Raw genomic sequence first — 18790 nt, 5'->3', positions numbered from 1 at the left:
CCAACCCAGATCATCTTGCCCCAGCAATAAGGAATGCTTAACTGTAAAGTGAGAGGATTCACCAATACTAAAACATCTGACTTTTCACTCCACGTCCAGAAAGAAATTGCCACAAAGGGTAAAAGCAGTAACACAGTCAGCATCACCCAGCAAGCTCGCTTTGTGCCTGAGCCCCTGCCCAGCCCCACACAACCCCTCCCTGCACCAGGCAGCTAACTGATCCGGACCCTATCGCCAATACAGAAGCTGACAACAGCCCCATCTCCCCTGTGGTGTGCTTCTCCATGTAACCTTAGGCTGTCCGTGGTGTCACTCTCCTTCTAGCAGGGTCTGACTACGCTCCCGTTTCGTGCCTGTGCAACCCTAATGGCGCACTGAGGAGCTGGTCCCTTTGCTACCCCAAGCACTTACCGGACTGTTTTTGTATTAGGAGTAACATTTTACAAATCACAAGAAGCATTTACTCTCTCTATCTGCTTATCACCGATACCGTTAGCATATTCTCAGCCTTCATGCACATCAGCCACAATATATTCTCATCTCGGTGACGAGACGTTTTGCTCAGAGACATGCATGAAGGGAATTCTCCCCCTCTTCCTCCCTCCCTCCCACTCTCTCTCTCCCTCTCCCTGTGCACTTGCAGCTTTTGAAGAACCCAGTGCCAGGTGCCCTTTCTTCCCCACGTATCTCCTAGGATAAGGCCACTGGGCTTCCTGGAGGAGGGAGGATGGTGCAGGACACTTGATCAGATGAGCCTTGTGATGGTGACTGCTGGAAGGTGGAGCACGTACATCCAGCAGCCTCCCATCCCGAGCACAGGAGGGGTGGCTCTAAGGCACAAATGATTTTGTCCCTGTCCCCAGCACATCTGTGCCACTGAAGGGATCCCTTCACAGTGGGACTCGGGAGCCCCTGGGGTCTTTGTTTCCGATCCTGCAGCAGCCTGGGTGCACAGCAGTGCGCACAGGTTGGTCGCTCCTCCTTGCCCGGCACAGAGCCTGCCTGGTCCCTCTTGTTTGTCTCTTTACCAATAAAATTTCATACAGGAATTAAGGTTAAGAGGACATCCTAGTTGGAAATTGAAGGGGAAAAAAGCACAGAAAAGCAGAGGCCGTTCTGCCAGGACAGCCCAGGAATCCTCAGAGTTCTCAGTAATCAACTTCCAAAACTTTGATCAAATCCACCAATATTCCAGGCACTGGCAGAAAACTGGAAATGTTGAGATGTTCCAGCTGACCAAAACATGTATTAGAAGAGAAATGTTCAGCAGTAACAGTCCTGCTCCTGGTCCCACAGGCAGCAAAGGGGCACAGTCCCTGCCAGTTTGAGGCAGGGCAGGTTCTTTACTGATCCCAAATCCAGCACCCTGCATCACACAAGGATACGAGCGAGTCACCTCAAAGATTTCTATCATGTCAGAGCACTTACCATGGGGACTGAACTGTGAGCTGCAGTAAGGCTTGGAGGCATAAGAGTAAGTTGAAAAATATTCTTAGAAAACATCCTACCACTTGTGTACCAGGAGGAAAAAAAACAACACAAAAACCTTTCTGACCACTGCAGACAACCACCACCCAAAGCCAAGGCACAAAAAGCCGGATTCAGATTCTGTCTTAATGCTGGGTCCATGCTGACACGTGTTCTGGGTGGCACGGTAGTGATGCTCTGCTCAGGGGCCCAGGGAAAAGGCAGTGACCAGAGAATCTCAAATTCATGGCTTTTATGTGAGGGAAGACCAGAGGGAAAACCATTGTACCTATCCAGTGTGATCCCCTGCACGCATGCATGCAGCTACACATGCGAGTTGGATTAAAGCATAACTTGCAGAAAGATAACTAATCTCATTCTAAAGGCTTCAAGCAGTGCTAAGTCCACCAGCTCCCCAGATAAACCACTCCCATGTTTAATTACCTCCCTGTAAGGGAACTACATCTCCTCTCAAGTTTAAATGGCTCTAACGTCAGCCTCCAGACACTGCATCTCCTCAAGCTTTGTCAGCCAGGCCGAAAGGCCCCGCACTGAGCTTTCTTCTAGGCATTGGTTTTCCAAGCAGCAGGATCAGTAATCACGTCACATCTCGATCTGCTCTTGTGAGCCCAACAGGGCTGGGATGACTGCTGAAAGCAGGACACAGGGTGACACGGACATTGGGTTTGACATCACCAGAAGCTTCTCTGCGTTTTGCCTTTGATTCTTGCTGCAGTTCTGATAACCTTCTGTAAGTACCAGCATCAGACAGAGCACCCTAGAAACGCGTCTGAGAAGTGCTACGTGCAATTGCTACTGAACTCGTGCATGCTGAGGGTGTACGGAGGTGGTGGTGAAGAAATGACAATGAACAGTGGAGAGCAGTGGCAGAAAACAGGCAGAATTTTCAGCTGCACGTCCTTGGTCAAAAAATAGAGTAATTGCGGTCATTCGCTGGCAGTTCATCTGAGCTGCAGACCAAGCCTGGCTCTACAGAACCAGCACTATGGGTTCAGAGGGGTTCACAGCTGGCACCACGTGAAGGCAGCAACACCAGCACGTGCCCCTGCCTGTGCTGAGCGTGATGCTGCAGACCCCAGCCAGCTCCTGCTGCTCCCTTCAGCCCCGGAGCTGGGAGCACAGTGCCAAGGCACAGCCACAGGACACAACCAGGGTGCGGAGCATTGAGCAGAAACCAGGATGGGGTGACCCAACTCCCCTCTCCGTGGCACAGTGCACAGCACCAGATTATCACGGATTTCCATTATCAGCATTATCAGCACCTCCCCGTTACCCTGCAGAGTGGAGAGATCCTCGTGTTCTGCCCTAACAGACCACTGCCAGCAGTGCTCTGGGAAGAAGAATGCATGAGGAAACCTTCTGTCCGGGGCCAGGGTACCCCAAGGACAAAGCAGAGACTTGTCAATGCCCTGGAAGTTCAGGAAGGACATCTCTAAGTTCGACACCTCCCCGGGGCAGGGTGTGATACCTCCTGGGGCAGGAGGGGCAGAGGCAGCGTGGCACAAGCTCCAGGAGAAAGACGGAGCCCCCGGCCTGCCCCCTCCCGCTCCCCACGCTTGGAGGCAGCTGTGCCTCTTAAGTGTGCACATGGGAAGACAGAACTCACAGAACACCCCCCTCACATCACTACGTCCCCAGGGAAAAGCGAGAAGGAAAAGGGGACCACAAGAGGAAGAGAGCAGAACTTTGCAGGGACCAGGAGACATCCCTGGCAGGGGTTTCCCTGGTTTTAGGGAACACCAGCTCCCTCCACGCGCAGCAGCTCATGGGACTGGCTGCCTCCTCTCAGGGAGCTCGTGCAGGTGGTTAGAGCCCTGTTACTCCCTCCTGTCCTGTACACTTCCCAGCGCAGCCCCAGCGGGCAGCCTACCTGAGCTGTGCACAGCAATGCCAACACCGCTCCAAGGCACTCAGAGAGCGGTGACAGCAAGAAAATCCAGAAAGAATCTCCAAAACTGCTTTTGCTGCTGGCTCAGCCCCGCCAGGCGCTGCCAGTGGTGCGGGCTGGCCCCAGCTCTGCACCCACACCAGCTCCTACCTGTGCCTCCCGTGAGCTGCGTGCTGCTCCGCTCCTTTGCCAGCCCGTTGGCCTTGGGGCTCGCGCTGGGCGCCGCCGCCGTTGTTGCCCTGGGCAGCCGCTTGCCCGGTACCTTCACGGTGGTTCTCAGCAGATCGATCTCCTTCCCATGGACATTCTGCATGTAGTCCTGCAGCAGAGAGGCAGAAAGATTCAGGATCAGCCCTGCCCTGGCCAGTTGCTCTCAGCTCCCCTCTCACTCACTCAATCAAAGCCAGAACCCGGCTCCAACTATCGACGTGGCTCCTGGTTAAGAGCCAGCAACCTGGAGGTGCCGGGAGCTCAGCACGTGCTGCTTTCCTTGCACTACGCTGGAGCACCAAGCCAGGTGGGGCAGAAGCAGCAGCCCCTGTGACTCTGCCAGCGTCCGCAGCCAGACGTCTTCTGACAGAACGGAGGCAAAGCCCAGGCACAGCCCAGGCACTGATCTGCTTCCTTCCCATGATGAGCTAGGGAGCTGGGACTGGCCCCAGGGAAGCACCAGGCATCGCCTCCAGCACCCAGACCCCGTCAGCTCTCACCGAACGAGGCTGGGACATTGCCAGGGGCACTCAGAGGCTATGACCCGGCCATTTGTGAAAACCTGGCCGGGGATCAGACTAGATGGTGCAGAAGAGCACATCGGTGGCAGGCAGTTCTTCCTTCCTGTCATTCATTGTCGTTTTAATCACAACACTCAGACGTAGCTGCTGATAATGTACCACACCAGTGCAGGTAATGCGATAACCAGAAATTCCCTCTCAGGTCCCAGCTACTGAAATCCAAGCCCAGATAAAACAACTCAGCACAACTCTCTCATCCATTCCCCTACGTGGCTCTAAGCTACCCCAGACTTGGTGCTTTCACCTTTCCTTCTGGAAGGCTATTGCAGAGCCAAGAACTCCATGTGCAGACTGTGAATGTTGTTCTGCCTCCTAGAAGTACCTCGCCTTTTAATCAAAACCAGCCTGCAGACCTGTGGCCAGTCCTGAGCGCCGTGTCCTGCCCCATTTCTTCCACCCCTTCCCCTGCCCCGCAGCACGCTGCAGCCCTCCCCTAGCACCCCCCATGCTCCTGGATGGGAAAGCCCAGGGCACTGTGACCTCTGCAGAGCCCGAGGCCCTGCCTGGCTCTCTGGGAGCAGCAGCCCAGCCCCGAGGGCTCTGCAGGGAGCTCCCCGGGCTCACCCCAGCGTGGGGTCCGGGCACCCTGGCTCCCTGCTCTGGGGGCGCACACTGCGATGGGGAGATGAGAGGCAGCAACCGTGTGGGGTGAGGCCGCAGCTGCCGCAGAGCATTGGGCTTGCTCCAGTTCACAAGGAGGTCACCAAGAGGATTAAATTGGAGCTGGTGCCTGTGTAAATTGTCTGCTTCCAAACTGGAGATAAAGGCATGAAGAAGATCGGTTAAGAGCAGCCGTTCCCCCAGTCCTGGACTCCAAGAAGCGGGTAAAGAGGGCTGTGCAGGCAGTGCTGCGGTTCAGGTGGCTGCCTGCATGGGTTACCACTGCTCAGCAACACCTCAGGGTCTTGCTCTGAACTCTTCTCTCTCTGCTGACCCCTGTGAAGGCACCCAGCTCTCAGTGCACATCCAAGAGACGTGGCAGCACTGCAGCACACCCTTCTGTGCTTCCCACTGCTGGGTGGCTTGACCTTAAAAGACAGTCAAGACACGCACGTGCCCTTTGGTGCCCCGGGCAGTTCCTAGAAAACCATCCCAGGCAAACGCTTCTCCAAGCTGCTCCTGGCTGGGTGGGAGCCCGGTGTCACCCCTGGGCAGGGAATCTCGGAGGGGCTGGAGGATTTTCCCTAACTCAGCACAATTGCTGCGCTAGCCGGCTGCCTGCCGGAGAGAGCGGTCACCAGCGCACTGCTTTTATTACATGCTATAAAACAGCAATTTCTTCCCAAGCCTCCTCGCTAATTACCCAGCCAGTTCTCTCATTTCATTTTATTACTGGAATTAACAACGAGTTCAAAGCGTGGAAAGCTATTAAGATGTGTGATTAAGCCACATTCAATTAGTTTCTACAAACAATTTAATTGATGTTGCAGATAGAATTAACAGAAGGTGATTGTGTGAATGGCTCCACTGGCTGCAAAATGGGAGATGCTTTCTCTCCAGCTCCGTGCAGCACAGCACAGCCTGGCCAGTGAAGCTGGGCTGAACCACATCCGCCTTCCTCACGAGCAGAAGCACTTACTCTCCAAGGCTTTGGGGAAGTGATACGAAACTGCACCAGTCTTCTCATAAAACTTGTTCTTTTCCTGTCGCTTAACACACGCGCGGAAAGGTAAGAGAAATAGAGATGCAATGAGGAAATCTGTGCTGAACCCAGCCAACAGGCCCCCAGCCACTTCTACTTCCAGGCAGAGCTGCTGCCCACAGCTCCAGCTGCAAGGTCTGTAACGCTGCCGCCTGCTCCAGAAAGGAGGCAGCCCCAGGGAGCAGGGACGCACAGCTCCCTCGGACCCGAGCACAGGTCTGAGCCTGCAGCCGAGGCTGACACGCTTCCATTGCCAAGGCGCAGAGCACTTGGTCAGGGCTGGACACAGCTCCCTGAGCACTCCCCATCCACCAGTCCCGAGATACAGATCCTGAAGCAAGTACAGTGATAAACACTCAAAAGCAGATGAATAGCCCTGTCAGGAAGCTTTTGGGTGGTGAAATCAGAAGTATGACCCAGCCAGAGCTGCAATTTTCACCCAATGGGGCACAGACACACGTGGAGCAGACATCTCCACTGAAATAAAAAATAAAAGGTTGCCAACCCCTGTGGTGCTTCCTCCCATCCCACGCGGGGCAGGGACAGGACAGAAACAAGATGGAAGAGAAGAGATGCGAGGCAGGGATTGCCCTGAATCCTGCCAAGGAAAAGCCACTGGGAACACAAATGCAGCACAGAAATGCTCTGGGGCTTGAACATCCTGAGAGGGGCTGGGAAAGACCCCTTGTGCTCACCCATCCCCTCAAGGACCCCTCTGCTGCCCCCTGAATCCTGCCGCCTCCAGGCACGTGGCAGTACGTGCTGACTCTGAGCAAGGACAGGAAAAGGGGGCCCACAGGGCTCAGGGACCTTCAGGATGCCGTGTGCCTCCCCCACTGAGGATCCCATATACCTGTTCTCGCCTGCTGGACCAACAGCTGCTGCCACAAGCGGGAGTGCCAAAGCAGCACACGCCCTTCCTTGGGAGCAGAGGTTTTGCTACTGCCCCAGGCTGTTCAACCTGAACGTGCTCTGCTTGTGACATCTTGTCAAAGGGCACGGAAACCTGCTTCGTGCCACTGGAGACAGAAAAGCACCGCAGCATCTCTTAACTCACACTAGAAAACGGGACATCTTCTGAAGCACCTCTTGCTCCAGGCTGCCCTCCTGCATCTGAGCCCTCCAAGCCGGTTGAGCTTGTCCGCATCCCAAAAAAACGCAACACAGCTGTGGGTGCCATCCGTCTTCTCCCCGGTTCTCAGGGAGGCAATGCCAAGGAGGGAGCACGCAGATCTCCTGTCCTCGCAGGAGTCAGAGCTGGGCAGCAAGCAGCTCTGCTTTCTGTGGCCCACAAGTAACCAGTCCCTGATACAGGGGAACACACAGGGCATTACTTACTTTGGTGCAAGGTGCAGAGCTTTCGGTGAAATCGAGGGGCGGAGAGGCCCATCTTGTACCTTTCTTAGCAATGGGTTGTGGATCACCAGTTGCACCAGGGAGAAGTAAAACAGATTTTTGCTTGGGGCAACACCATAATGAAATGAAACACTGAAGAAGCAAACTAAGGAAAGCAAGTGACATCAAACCAGATCACCCTCTGGGGAACAAACGGTGTAAAGAGCAGACAAACCTGGTGTGCAGCGGCATCAGCTGAGCGCAGTTAAACAACATCCCAGCAATCACTCTGCCTCCACAGCTGATTTAAACAATGCCCTACGATGTCAGAAACCTGATAAACCATACCCGTGTGTGAGCACGCACAGAGAGCAGACAGCAGCAGTCATTCCCTCCCAGTTTGGGTCTATAAAGACCAAAAAATGGGGTTGCAAAGTTAGGGAACTGCAGAACCACACCGTATGGTAAAAGGAACAAAGACTAAAAGGAAACAACCAGACAAACAAAACCCAAACAAGTATTTTCAAAGCTTTCCTGAATTAAGGAAAGGACATGCAATTTCCAGCATGAGGCTATTAGGGTCGGAAGGCTCAGGGTCACAAGCCCATGAACCAGAGATGCAGGAGGAAGCCTGTGAGGCTCAGGGCACCCAAACATGTACGTGTCTGAGGAGATCGGGGACACACAAGGAGCTGGGGGCACTGAACAGCACAGGAGCTGCAGCTCCCAGCTCTCTGCCCCGCTCAGCCGCCCGGGGAGCGAGCCCTGCCCCGTGCCCCCCGTGCCCCCCGGCTGCCCCGCTGCAGCGCGTCCTCTGCAGAGGGTGCTGTGGTCTTGGTGTCACAGGTGTGTCTGTCCGCGGCTCACTGTCTCAGCAGCAAACTGTGCTCAAGAGGGAATGGGGAAGAAGTCATTAGCCCCACAGTGGGGAGGCGACAGAGATGGATGGGGAGGCAGCTGTGTGCCTGAGCCAAGCAGTGAAGAGGATCAGAGATGCATCGAGTGACAGCTCAGCTCGGCAGGCTCTGCACAGGCACCTCATCTCCATTACCCAATACCTAGCAGCCAGGAAAATTATTCCACACCCAAATGGCACCATCAGATGTGGCTGCAAGGAGTTGTCTGCCTGTTCCTCACCCCGGATGCAGGGAGGCAGCAGCCTCTGCTTTAATGGGCTGAGCCGGGGAAACACAGAAAAGCAAGATGCATTCACTGAGCACAGTTCTGTGCAGAGCATGTTCCTATCAGCTTTTCCCACCCAGCCTGGCACAGCAGAGACAGCCTTCATGAAAGGGAACGTTTTTTTCTCCAGACTGATAAAAAACAACTCTGCTGTATAAGCCTGCCCTATTGAGGGCTCGTGTTGAACCTCCTGCTCAGGGTCAGCAGCTTTCATCGGCTGCCAAACCCTTTCCAAGCAACTCTGCAACTGTGGCATCTGCGAGAGGACCTGCAGCAGCAGCCACAGCACGAAGGAGAGCCTGCTCTGTCCCACCCTGCTCCTCAAACAGCTCCTGTGCAGTACTTACGTGCAGGCTGGGGTGGTAGGTGAGGACTCCGTTGTCACACAATGTCACGTACTTCTTCTTCCACTCCTTGTTGAGTGACTTGCCACTGCGTTTCAGGAGAATTCCCTAAAAGAGAAGCAGCAAGAGTCTCAGACCTTGTTTCATCTGGGTATTTCCCACTCAGCTTCAGTCACCCCTTGTAGGAGCCTGATCTTTGAAAAGACACAAAGACCGAGACTCAAGAAACATCTGGGTTGGTCTCCCAACAGCATCTTCCCTGGGACTCATAGGAAAAGGGCTACAGCCGTCCCCTCACCAGCCCCAGCATGTATCCCCTGACAGCCCGGCTGTTCTGAGATGAGGGTCTCCACGTGCCAGCTCTGAACCCCAGGCCCTCAGAGGGATCCATCACACACCCTCGTGTCCCAAACCACTCCCTCTGGGCACCTCTTCTGATGCTGAAGAGCAGTGACAACACAAGGCAGGAGCTAACCTCACCACCAGCTGATAATCCTTGGTCTGTTGCCACAGTGCTCCCAGGCCACCTCCCGTCGTAAAAAGCACAGACTGGTGGATGGGCAATGAAAGAATAATTTAGGACAGGCAAGGGAACAACACTCCAGTACGTGGGTCTCACAAGGGACAAATATCCCCTTGCCTGCTTGGGTTGCTCTTCCTTAGTGTCAAACAAATGGAGCGAGGGACACACTTCAGAGGCAGAGCAGGTCCTGGGCAGCTGAGGTGTCTGTTCACCCCACTTCCCCGTCAGGAGGTTACACGAGACCAATCCTGAGGTCTCACGTACAACAAAAGCTCCCTCTTCCTACCAGCCCAACCCAGAATGAATACCCATGGATCTCAACCATCACTCGAAGTTTCAACCTCCTAACCTTCCCCCAGGGAAGTGGTCATGGCACCGAGCCTGCCAGAGTTCAAGAAGCATTTGGACAATGCTCTCAGATATGATCTGCTTTTTGTTTTTTTTTTTAATTTTTTAGGGTGGTCCTTTGGGGACCCAGGAGTTGGACTCAATGACCCTTGTGGGTCCCTTCCAACTCGGATATTCTCTGATTCCATGATTCTGAAACCTCCTCCCCATCACAGCTCTGCCCCCCCAGGACATCTGCCTCCAGCAGGACCTGACACTGTACCAGGTGAGACTGGAGGTGGGGAGGGAGACCGAAGACAGAGCCACAAGCCAGGCACAAGGGTGCTGGAGCACGGATCGAGGGGAGAACATCAAGTATTCTGCTGGCAGGGAGGAAAGGACAGCATGGGGACAAAAGTATGGATGAATAACAAGAGTCTGGGAAAAAAACTGCATCTACCGACTGCCGGGGCTGGGCTCTCCGAAAGCACTGTCTGAGCAGACGTCAAGACTGGCTGTTCCTAAGGTGGCAAAAATCTGGGCCCCAGGCCAGCACCTCCTCAAAAACCTGGACAGACTGTCTCTGTCCTGCCAGCCTCGGCATATTTGGGGGCCTCGTCCCACTGCCTGGAGACTGAGGCCGCTGCGCCTGCCCAATGGAAAAACACAACAAAAACAATGTGGGGTTTGGCACACGCTGGGGTAACAATGCTGCGCAGACACGACCATGAAATCGGCGATAAATGATGCAGAAAAGGCAGAAGTGCTCCATGACCACTTATGCTCAGTGCTTGGGAAGCAAGCAGTGTGAAAAGGAAAAGCCTCCCACTCGTACAAGGGGAGGCTGAGGCAGGGTGGTGGGAGCTGAGCTGTTTTGGTGGCAGGATCTGATCCCTTGCCTTCAAGAGCTCCGAGAATTAGCCGAAGAGCTTGCTCAGCAGTGTTTAAAAGGTGCTGATTTTAACATGCCTCAAAATGTAGAAGCAGTCCAAAAGCTCGTGCCTTGCCAAGATCTGCAAGGGGAAAAGCAATGACCCTTGTAATTATGGCCAGCCAGCCAGACGCTTACACTGGGCAAAACGGTCAAAAAGCCCCCACAAGAAGTGATCAGCAAAGAATGAGGGGACAGCAGTGTAACTAATGCTGATCAGCGTGGAAATAGGTCATCAGAGAAGTGTGGCTCTGCTTTCGGTAAGATCACAATACCTGATGGCAACGGTGGCTGTGTTGACACAGCATTATTTAGGATGTTAACTGAGCAGCACACACGTTAAAATCCAGCTGTACAAAATCCATGCAGCCATTAATGCATGGAGTAAAAACATTTTGGTCAAGTGAAAGGTCTCCAAATATAACCACAAATGAGAAGACAAATAATCAGAAATGGCAAACCCATGTCCAGCGTAAGTATTTGTATATAGGCCCAACCGATCTGTGTTTGATTCATGCTATTTAGTCAACATCTTCCCTAAATGAGCCCAAGGAAAGCACAAAAACAGAAAACTTAAAGGCAACATAGAAACTGCACAGAGTCAATCGCCTATCTTTCAGTCAGTCTTTCCAACAAATCTGCTCTAGACCAGACTGAAGGCACAAATTTGGCTCAAAGTCACTGGGGGCAGCTCCCTGGCTCATGGGCACCAGGATCCCTTCTGGCTTTAAAATTGCTCCAGTTCTAGAGCCTGACCTGCCAACACGTCCTGCAAACCAAGGACTCCAGCTGCCTCTCCTCTCCTTCAGGTGTCTTCAGCTCAATACACCTTGGTGCCACAGAACTACCTACTGCAACGTTTTCGGGCTGCTGCAATCGCTATCAAGCCCCCAAAATGTGTTATCTGCAGAGAAGAGTTCAGCGGCAGTTGGTTCAGCTACAAACCTGGAACTTCACAAATTGAACACACAAAGCAAAACCAGGCCTGGGAACAGAGAATCAAGCACTGGCAGCCCAATTTTTTCAAGCCAGAAGGCAGAAGAATCCAAAATTGGGAGCAACTACACAGTCTAAGTAAACATCTAATAAAATGGGGGGAGGGGAAGGGGCCCTTAAGGCCAAACTCTTGCAAGAAACAGCTGAATCAAGGGATAGAGCCCTTAGACTTGTTCTCTGCTGCCGTATTAGAGATTAAGGCAGGGGACAGCAGCCGGGAGGATTCCAGTTGTTAATGGTGTTGCTGTGCTGGCTGCATCAGGGTCACCCACTCTGCCACCCAGCTTCTCAAGTCCAAATGCTTCTTAAGAACTGTGCACTCAGTCACACGGTCTAAAATTTTGGGTAGACCTGTGTGGTGCCAGGAGTTGGACTCGATGATCCTTACGGGTCCCTTCCAACTCGGGGTGTTCTACGATTCTCTTTTCTGATGGCAGAAAGTGGAAGTTTGGCCCGCAGCACCTGCAGAACTGTTTCTTCGTGGAGGAAAACCCCCACGACAGCTCCAAGAGAAGCAAGAAGTTGGGAGGAGGACAAAGCCTGGTGACACGCAGGAGGATGTGCTGCGGGCGGGCACAACCCTGCGGCACACCTCGTCCCCTCCACGCAGGTGCCCCGGGTGCCCTGGTGCAGCTCCTGGCCACGTCTGCAGGCAGCCGGGACCCCCGCAGGGCCCCCCCACCGTGGCCACGTGCAGATGGCCCAGGCTGCTGCTCCGCAAGCTCCCCCTGCTTCTCACGGGGCGCTGCACAAGGCGCGACCCCTCCACAGGTTTCCTCCCAAGCGTGGAAGTCTTATGGGAAGGGCAGAAGCTGCCGGAGGTGAAAAGCGAGAGCCCACCTCTCTCCCTCTCCTCACTTTGCCTTCCTCTCCCTGCATTTTGTCGGCCAGCACGCCCGTCTCTGCTGTGTTTGGCTTGTGGTGGAGCTCAGTAAAAGCAGCAGCAGCAATATGCAGCGTAATGAAGCAGGGAGCAGCGATGGCCCCCAAAGGACTCGTTTACTCCACAAATCTCCCTTCCACTCACTTTTTGCTAAGAATTTTAACACCAAACTTAATTGTAAAGTCGCGTATTGATTGGAAAATGCAAATGGCAATTTAAATGTAATCTAAGCTCCCAGCATGATCCCAGCTCCCAAGGAGGAGGAGCCACCCGCCTTGGGCCCTGCTGGAGTGTGTGGCCCAAACTGAGCCGGGCCAGGGACCTGGGCCCCCCCGGGCTGCCTGTGCGCTCAGTACAGCATTCCCAGAAAGAATCTGGTGCATGTGCAATTAGGAGCTCATTCCTAGTAACAAACAGCTGGGGAAGCTTAGTCTCCCGGCCTAATTAACCCAATTCTCAAAGACAAGCGTCCAGCTACAGAAAAGCTCTTCCAATCCTGCAAGACCTCCTGAACGTATAACCAAAAGGACACCACCAGCCAAGGGGTCCTGAGCACGGCGCAGAGCATCCATGGCAGCATACGTCCTCCGAGAGCCCTTCCTCAGTCAAGCAAAGTCTCCGTTCTTCAACACCCAGCTTGGCCTCTGGCTTTGTGGTCAGCCCCCCCAGCCATCAGCCTGGGCGCTGGGCAGAAGCCCCAAGCTCTGAGCACCAAACACGGGTGCTCGCAGTCCCTCACATGCAGCCCTCTTCCCGCAGAGCTCAGGAAGAGGTCACTGGTCTTAGTGACACGGCCTCAGGGAAGCCACAGGGCACCTACCCCTCCTACTGCTCCACATCGTCCATCAGCTTCAGCTTTCAGCAATTTGAGCATGCACCAGGCTTCTTCCAAGCAGAGGAATTAAATCCCTCCCGAGGTTATCTACTGGTGGCTGCAGCACCCCAAGCACAGCATTGGTTGCCATCAGCCGTGCAGTGCACACAGAATCATGGAATGGTTTAGGCTGGAAGGGACCTTAGAGCTCACCTAATTGCAGCCCCCTGCCATGGGCAGGGACACCCCCCACTGGATCAGGCTGCTCAAAGCCCCATCCAGCCTGGCCTTCAGCACTTCCAGCAATGGGGCACCCACAGCTTCTCTGGGCAACCTCTTCCAGTGCCTCACCATCCACAGAGTAAAGAATTTCTTCCTTATATCTATCCTAAATCTCCCCTCTTTTAGTTTAAAGCCATTACCCATTGTCCTACCCCTACATCCCCTCCCCAGCTTTCCTGCAGCCCCCTGTAGGCTCTGTAAGGCTGCTACAAGGTCTCCCCGGAGCCTTCTCTTCTCCAGGCTGAACAACCCCAACTCCCTCAGCCTGTCTGTAGGAGAGGTGCTCCAGCCCCTTATCACCTCTGTGGCCCTCCACTGGACTCATTCTAGTATCTCCCTGTCCTTCTGGTGCTGGGAGCCCCAGAGCTGGATGCAGGGATGCAGATGGGGTCTGATGAGAGCAGAGCAGAGGGGGACAATCCCCTGCCCGGCCCTGCTGGCCGTGCTGCTTTGGATGCAGCCCAGAATACTGTTGGCTTTCTAGGCTGCAAGCACACAGTGCTGGTGGTGCACTCAGTTTCACTGTCCATGTCACTGAGGAAGATGTTAAACAGCGCCGGTCCCACCATTTAACACGTGTCAGTGACATGGAGAGTGGCACTGAGTGCAGCCACACGCTGAGCACTGTGACAGTCTGAGCGTGGCCAGAGGCAGAGGATCCTGCATGTCTGTCACTGCAGCGGGACTGGCTCTCTGCTCTTGTATGGCATGCAGGACGGCCACAACATGTGAATCTTACCATAGTCCCTGATCTTACACTGCCCTTCAAAGAGATGGCAAGCAATGGGACCTCCACAAGCTTCCAAAAGGGCAGCTCCACATCAGAGCAGAGCAATCGTCACCTGCCCTGAACCTCTGCTCCCATTCACACTGATGAACCTACGTCACCTCCCTCTCCTGGGGCGTTACTGGCAGGGGGCTGATGGCCCAGCAGGGATGGTGAAGCCCTGCAGCACCCTGACATTGCTCTGTATCCACTGCGCTTTGTGTCCACACCAACCTCATCGCCCCACAGCCTGGGTAAGGATATCGGCCTGTCTTCTCCTTCAGGAACAAAGTTCTGTACCCTCCTGAGATACTGCAGAACAACCATTGAATTCAAGCAGAGGGAGGCAGCAGTTTCCGAGTGCCAAGGTATCTCTAGAGCCAGGTCACAGCCGTGCTCCGGGGCCTCAGCACTGCCCCAACAACTCCAGCAAGGTGCAACACAACCCGACAGAGCCCCAGGAGGGAGAACCATTAACATAAACCAGAGCCCCCCGTTCTGACAGCCAAAACACTGCTTACCCCAGCACCAGTGAAGGCTCCTGTAATAACATTGCCAGGATCTCCTCTGCAAACCAGCTCCCACAGCTCTGGCTACCTGAGGAACTGCTCCTGAACCTGGGCAGGGACCCAGCTCTGCCGAGGCAGCATTTTGCTCTGGGCTGTGCCGCCGAGGTGCTGCTGTACAGACCGGCCACTTACACAGGTCCTGGACCAGATGGGCTGTCTGGCACCTACTTCTTGCGAGGCACAGGAGCGAAGCACATGCTTGTTTTTGCAGACCTAGGCTTTTGCCTGTCTCCACTTGTTCAATGCGGTAATAGCACTGCTCTGCCTACAGCATGGAACGACTCCACAATGCCTCGGAAACACTGAAAACTCCAGCAGAACAGACAAGGCCAGGCCCAGTCAGCAACACAGAGACACAGGAGCAGGAAAAGAAAGCATCTTGCCCTGCTGGTTGAAAGGAAACCCTGGAAAAGGCAACCCAAAGGCCCAGAGACCAAAGGACATGGAAATGCTTCCAGGATCAGACCGGACCCCCTGCAGTCATCCAATTTTCCAGTCAGCAGTGTGGTTTGGGGGAGCCAAGTCAGGTCTCACTCAAGGCTTCAGCTGCTGTACTCAGCCTCCCCGTCCCTGCTGCACAACTTCTGCCGCTGCTTCCCCCACTGGCACGCTGGGCTGACTCAAAATCAGAGCACAGAGGCACTGCCACCACGAACCAGCTTGCACCACGCTGACATGCAGCCAGCAGGCGTAACACCCAGCACAGAGACAGGGCTCGGACCGTGCTCCTTGTAACCCACCAGCTCGGTGCTAGGTGCTGGAGTGGGCACACTCATCACCTCCAGCCCACGGCCCCTCCTGCAGGGCGAGCAGGGGCAGCCAGCCCTGCTGGGATCAGGGGAGAGCAGCGTGGCCAGAGGGGCAAGCTGCCATGCCCAGGGCCCCCTGCCCCCAGCTCAGGCTGCCCCCAGCCCCATCCAGCCTGGACTTGGGCACTGCCGGGGATGGGGCACCCCCAGCTCCTGAGGGCAGCCTGCACCAGGCCTCACCGACGGCAGAGGGATGGATTTCTTTGCAATTTCTAATCTAAACCTACCCCTTTAGTTTAAAACCATTACCCTTTGTCCTGCCTGGGTGCTTCCCGAGGTCTCTTTCCCCAGGGAACGTTCAGCACAAGGTGGAACCCACTCAGGACGCGGAATCTGCATCCTCCCACCCCACTGTTCCTGCGACACAGAGCTGGGACCAGCCCCGCGTGCACAGCAGCTCAGCTCGGGCAGCACGCGGGCAGGGCAGAGAGAGGCCAGCTGGGGCCAGGGGAAGAAAAATGGAACCGCAGCAGCAGGCACAGAGTGCGTGGCACAGAGCGCATGGCACAGAGCGCATGGCACAGAGCGCATGGCACAGGCTCGGCCAGGTGCTGCATGGCGGTGTGCAGCTCGGCCGTGCCAGCAGCACAATGAAAGCCTGGTGGAAACACCACGCAGCCCCCCCGCCCTGCCTGGCTCCCTCGCTCGCCCAGGTATTACCGATTGCTGCTTTCTGGCTGCCAGACAGGGGCAGGCAACACTCTGGGGCGCTTCCAGGTGGCTTGAGCTTCCCCAGCAGCCAGGAGCCCAACGGGGACGAGCAGCTGCCTCCCCCTGACACAGACGGGCTCACGGGCACCGTGCTCGCTGCGTTTTGCCGTTGCCCACCAGGAGGAGAGCCCCCTGCCTCCGGCCAGAGGGCACCCGGGCAGAGCGGAGCAGGAGCAGAGCACCGAGGCTGCGGGGGCTGCGCGGGGGCCGGGGAGCGGGCGCGGGGCACGGATGCCCTCTGCTGGAGCCGCTCTGCAGGCCAAGGCAGCCCCCTCCCCGCACCCTGGCACGGGTGCCCTCGGGTCCAGGCAGGCGCGCAGTCCCCGGGCACCCACTCGGGTTGCTCCAGGCACCCCCGTGTCCTGTGCCGAGCGAAGGCACCCCTGGCCTCGCGGCCCCGACCCAGGGAGCCTGCCCTGACTGGGGATGTGGGGAGGGATCGAACCTGCTTCATGGGAATGGCCCGCCCGCTGCCGATACTGTCCGCTTTACACTCCGGCACCTTCTTCTCCCGCTCTGGGTCCGCGCCCTTTCGAGACTGGAAGAGAAGAGACACAGGTCCATTAGAGATGGGAGACGGGGGGGACGCGCACGGCCCCGCCGTCCCCGTGGGCTGCCAGCGCAGACCCGAGCAACCTCTCTCCCCCAGGCCGGGGCTCCCCGCACACGGAGCAGCCGGCGTCCTGCCCGTCCCCTCGGGGGACTCTCCAGCCCCGGCCTCCCCGCAGCCTGGCCTGTCCCCCCACAACTGCCGGCAGAGCTGTCCTAGCAGAACGGGGCTAGCTGACCCCCCTCCCGCGGGGCACACAGGACATGGCGACAGACAGAGATGGCGTGGGATGCAGGTGGAGCATGGATGGAAGCAGGAGAGGCTAAGGCAGTGAAAGGAAGTCACACCTCTACTAATCCAACAGATTTATTCTGGTAACACACTTGCACCATACAAAGTAGCACAGGTCACCGGGCAGAGATACCAGCCCCTTACAAAAGAGCATGGACAATAAATATCTATCACACGGCTAGAGAGTTGAGAGCAAAACCCGCCAGCCCCCGAAGGCGGCTGCGGTGAGAGCAAACTCCAATAAATACAATATGAAATATACAGTCTGTTGAGCAGAACTCATTCAAAGTGCTTAAGACAGAGGAAAATATCAAGTCATACACGGCATGGAGCACAATCAATACATTCAGAATCACAACAATGGCAGAAGGGCAGCGGCAGCGTCTCTCTGGAGCGTCCTACACACCCCCTCAGTCCGGGAGCGCCCCATGTGCTTTGGATCAGAAAGGGACACGAGCCCCACGCGCCTGGGACACCAATTCACTGGCTTTTGGGCCCAGAACAAAACAAAGAGATTGAAAGAGAAGAAAACTAAAGAGACATAGATGGCTGCTCTGCTGCGAGGAGGAAGAGGAGGAGGAGCAGGAGTCCATGCAGGCTGCAGGAGGTGCAGGAGGGAGGAAGGAGCTGGGTGCTAGCGCAGGCGCTAACAGCAGCTCCCGCAGGCAGCAGCAAAGCGTCTTTTGGCCCATCCAGCTCCACTCGCTGCTGTCGCCCGGTCCCGGCGGGTCTGCAGGTCTTCCCATCCCATGAGGGTCGTCCGCCTGGCATCCCCGAGCATGGAAAGTGCCTAGACAGCATCCAGCAGGCCCAGAAATGTCCCAGCTTAAAGTGCAGGCGCAGGCCGTCTCAGCGCTTCCTAGACTTTACATTGGGGGGATTTAAAAGGCTCCTGCGTGTCTCCGAGGGGGGGACCCATGCTGGCTGGAGGGCGGGCGAGCCTCTAATCTTAGATCAATCCCAGTGCCCATCCCTTATCCGGCCCTGGAGAGGCAATGAAAAGTGAGAGAATTTGTACAGAGGTGCCGTGTGTAACCACCTGGATCTTCTAATTTGGAAGGAGTTGGAAAGGCCTTTTTGTTGATGAAAAGTTGGAAACAGTGGCACATATCTGCAAATATCGAAAGAATAAAGAGTTTGGCAAGTTATACTCAGAACACGGACACGAGTCTGTCAGAGATGGGGCGCCAGCGGACAGGCAGACAGACAGGCCACGGAGCAGGAGCCGGCGGCAGCAGCAGTCGGGGTGGGGGCTCGGGCGGGCGGCTGTCTCCACCTGGTGGTCCCGGCACGCAGACCCCCGTGCCGGGAGCAGGGGCGCGGAGAGCGGGAGAGGAGAGGAGAGGAAAGGAGAGGAGGAGAAGGACAGGAGGAGGAGGAGGAGGGCTGGAGAGGAAGGAGACGGGCACAGCTCGGGGCTGGGAGCGTGGCCGCGGGGGCTGCGGCTGCCCCCGGAGCGGAGCGCGGCCCTGCCCCACGCCGAGCCCCCACGGGGCAGCCCCCCGGGAGCGCAGGGACGGGGGCTGCAGGCTGCACCTATGCTGCCCGCCTGGGTAAAGCTAGTGGCAGAAAAAGCCTTCCCTTCCCTTCTTCCCTGCTCTTCCTGGCCCTGTCCCACTGCGGGAGGAGGTGTCAGGAGCTGCTGCTGCTGCCACAACCAAATGGGGT

General features: G+C 55.9%; 1 protein-coding gene across 5 annotated transcripts in view; it reads right to left on the bottom strand.

Annotated features, from left to right (window-relative positions):
• The window catches only part of AGAP3 (ArfGAP with GTPase domain, ankyrin repeat and PH domain 3), a 117767-nt gene that overhangs the window by 36678 nt on the left and 62299 nt on the right, over positions 1–18790 (bottom strand). For 4 of the 5 annotated variants that reach the window (XM_038173960.2, XM_072034061.1, XM_038173959.2 and 1 more), the window contains 3 exons: positions 16727–16819; positions 8674–8778; positions 3527–3695 (listed from right to left, as the gene is read on the bottom strand). In XM_038173960.2, coding sequence (XP_038029888.1) covers positions 3527–3695; positions 8674–8778; positions 16727–16819 — 367 coding nt within the window. Of the gene's footprint in view, positions 1–3526; positions 3696–8673; positions 8779–16726; positions 16820–18093; positions 18234–18790 lie in introns of those variants that run through there. The other variant, XM_027450284.3, reaches the window with a different exon arrangement.

The sequence above is a fragment of the Anas platyrhynchos genome, chromosome 2 (assembly GCF_047663525.1).
Source record: "Anas platyrhynchos isolate ZD024472 breed Pekin duck chromosome 2, IASCAAS_PekinDuck_T2T, whole genome shotgun sequence".
NCBI lineage: Eukaryota > Metazoa > Chordata > Aves > Anseriformes > Anatidae > Anas > Anas platyrhynchos.
This window is presented reverse-complemented; position numbering and strand designations above follow the sequence as displayed.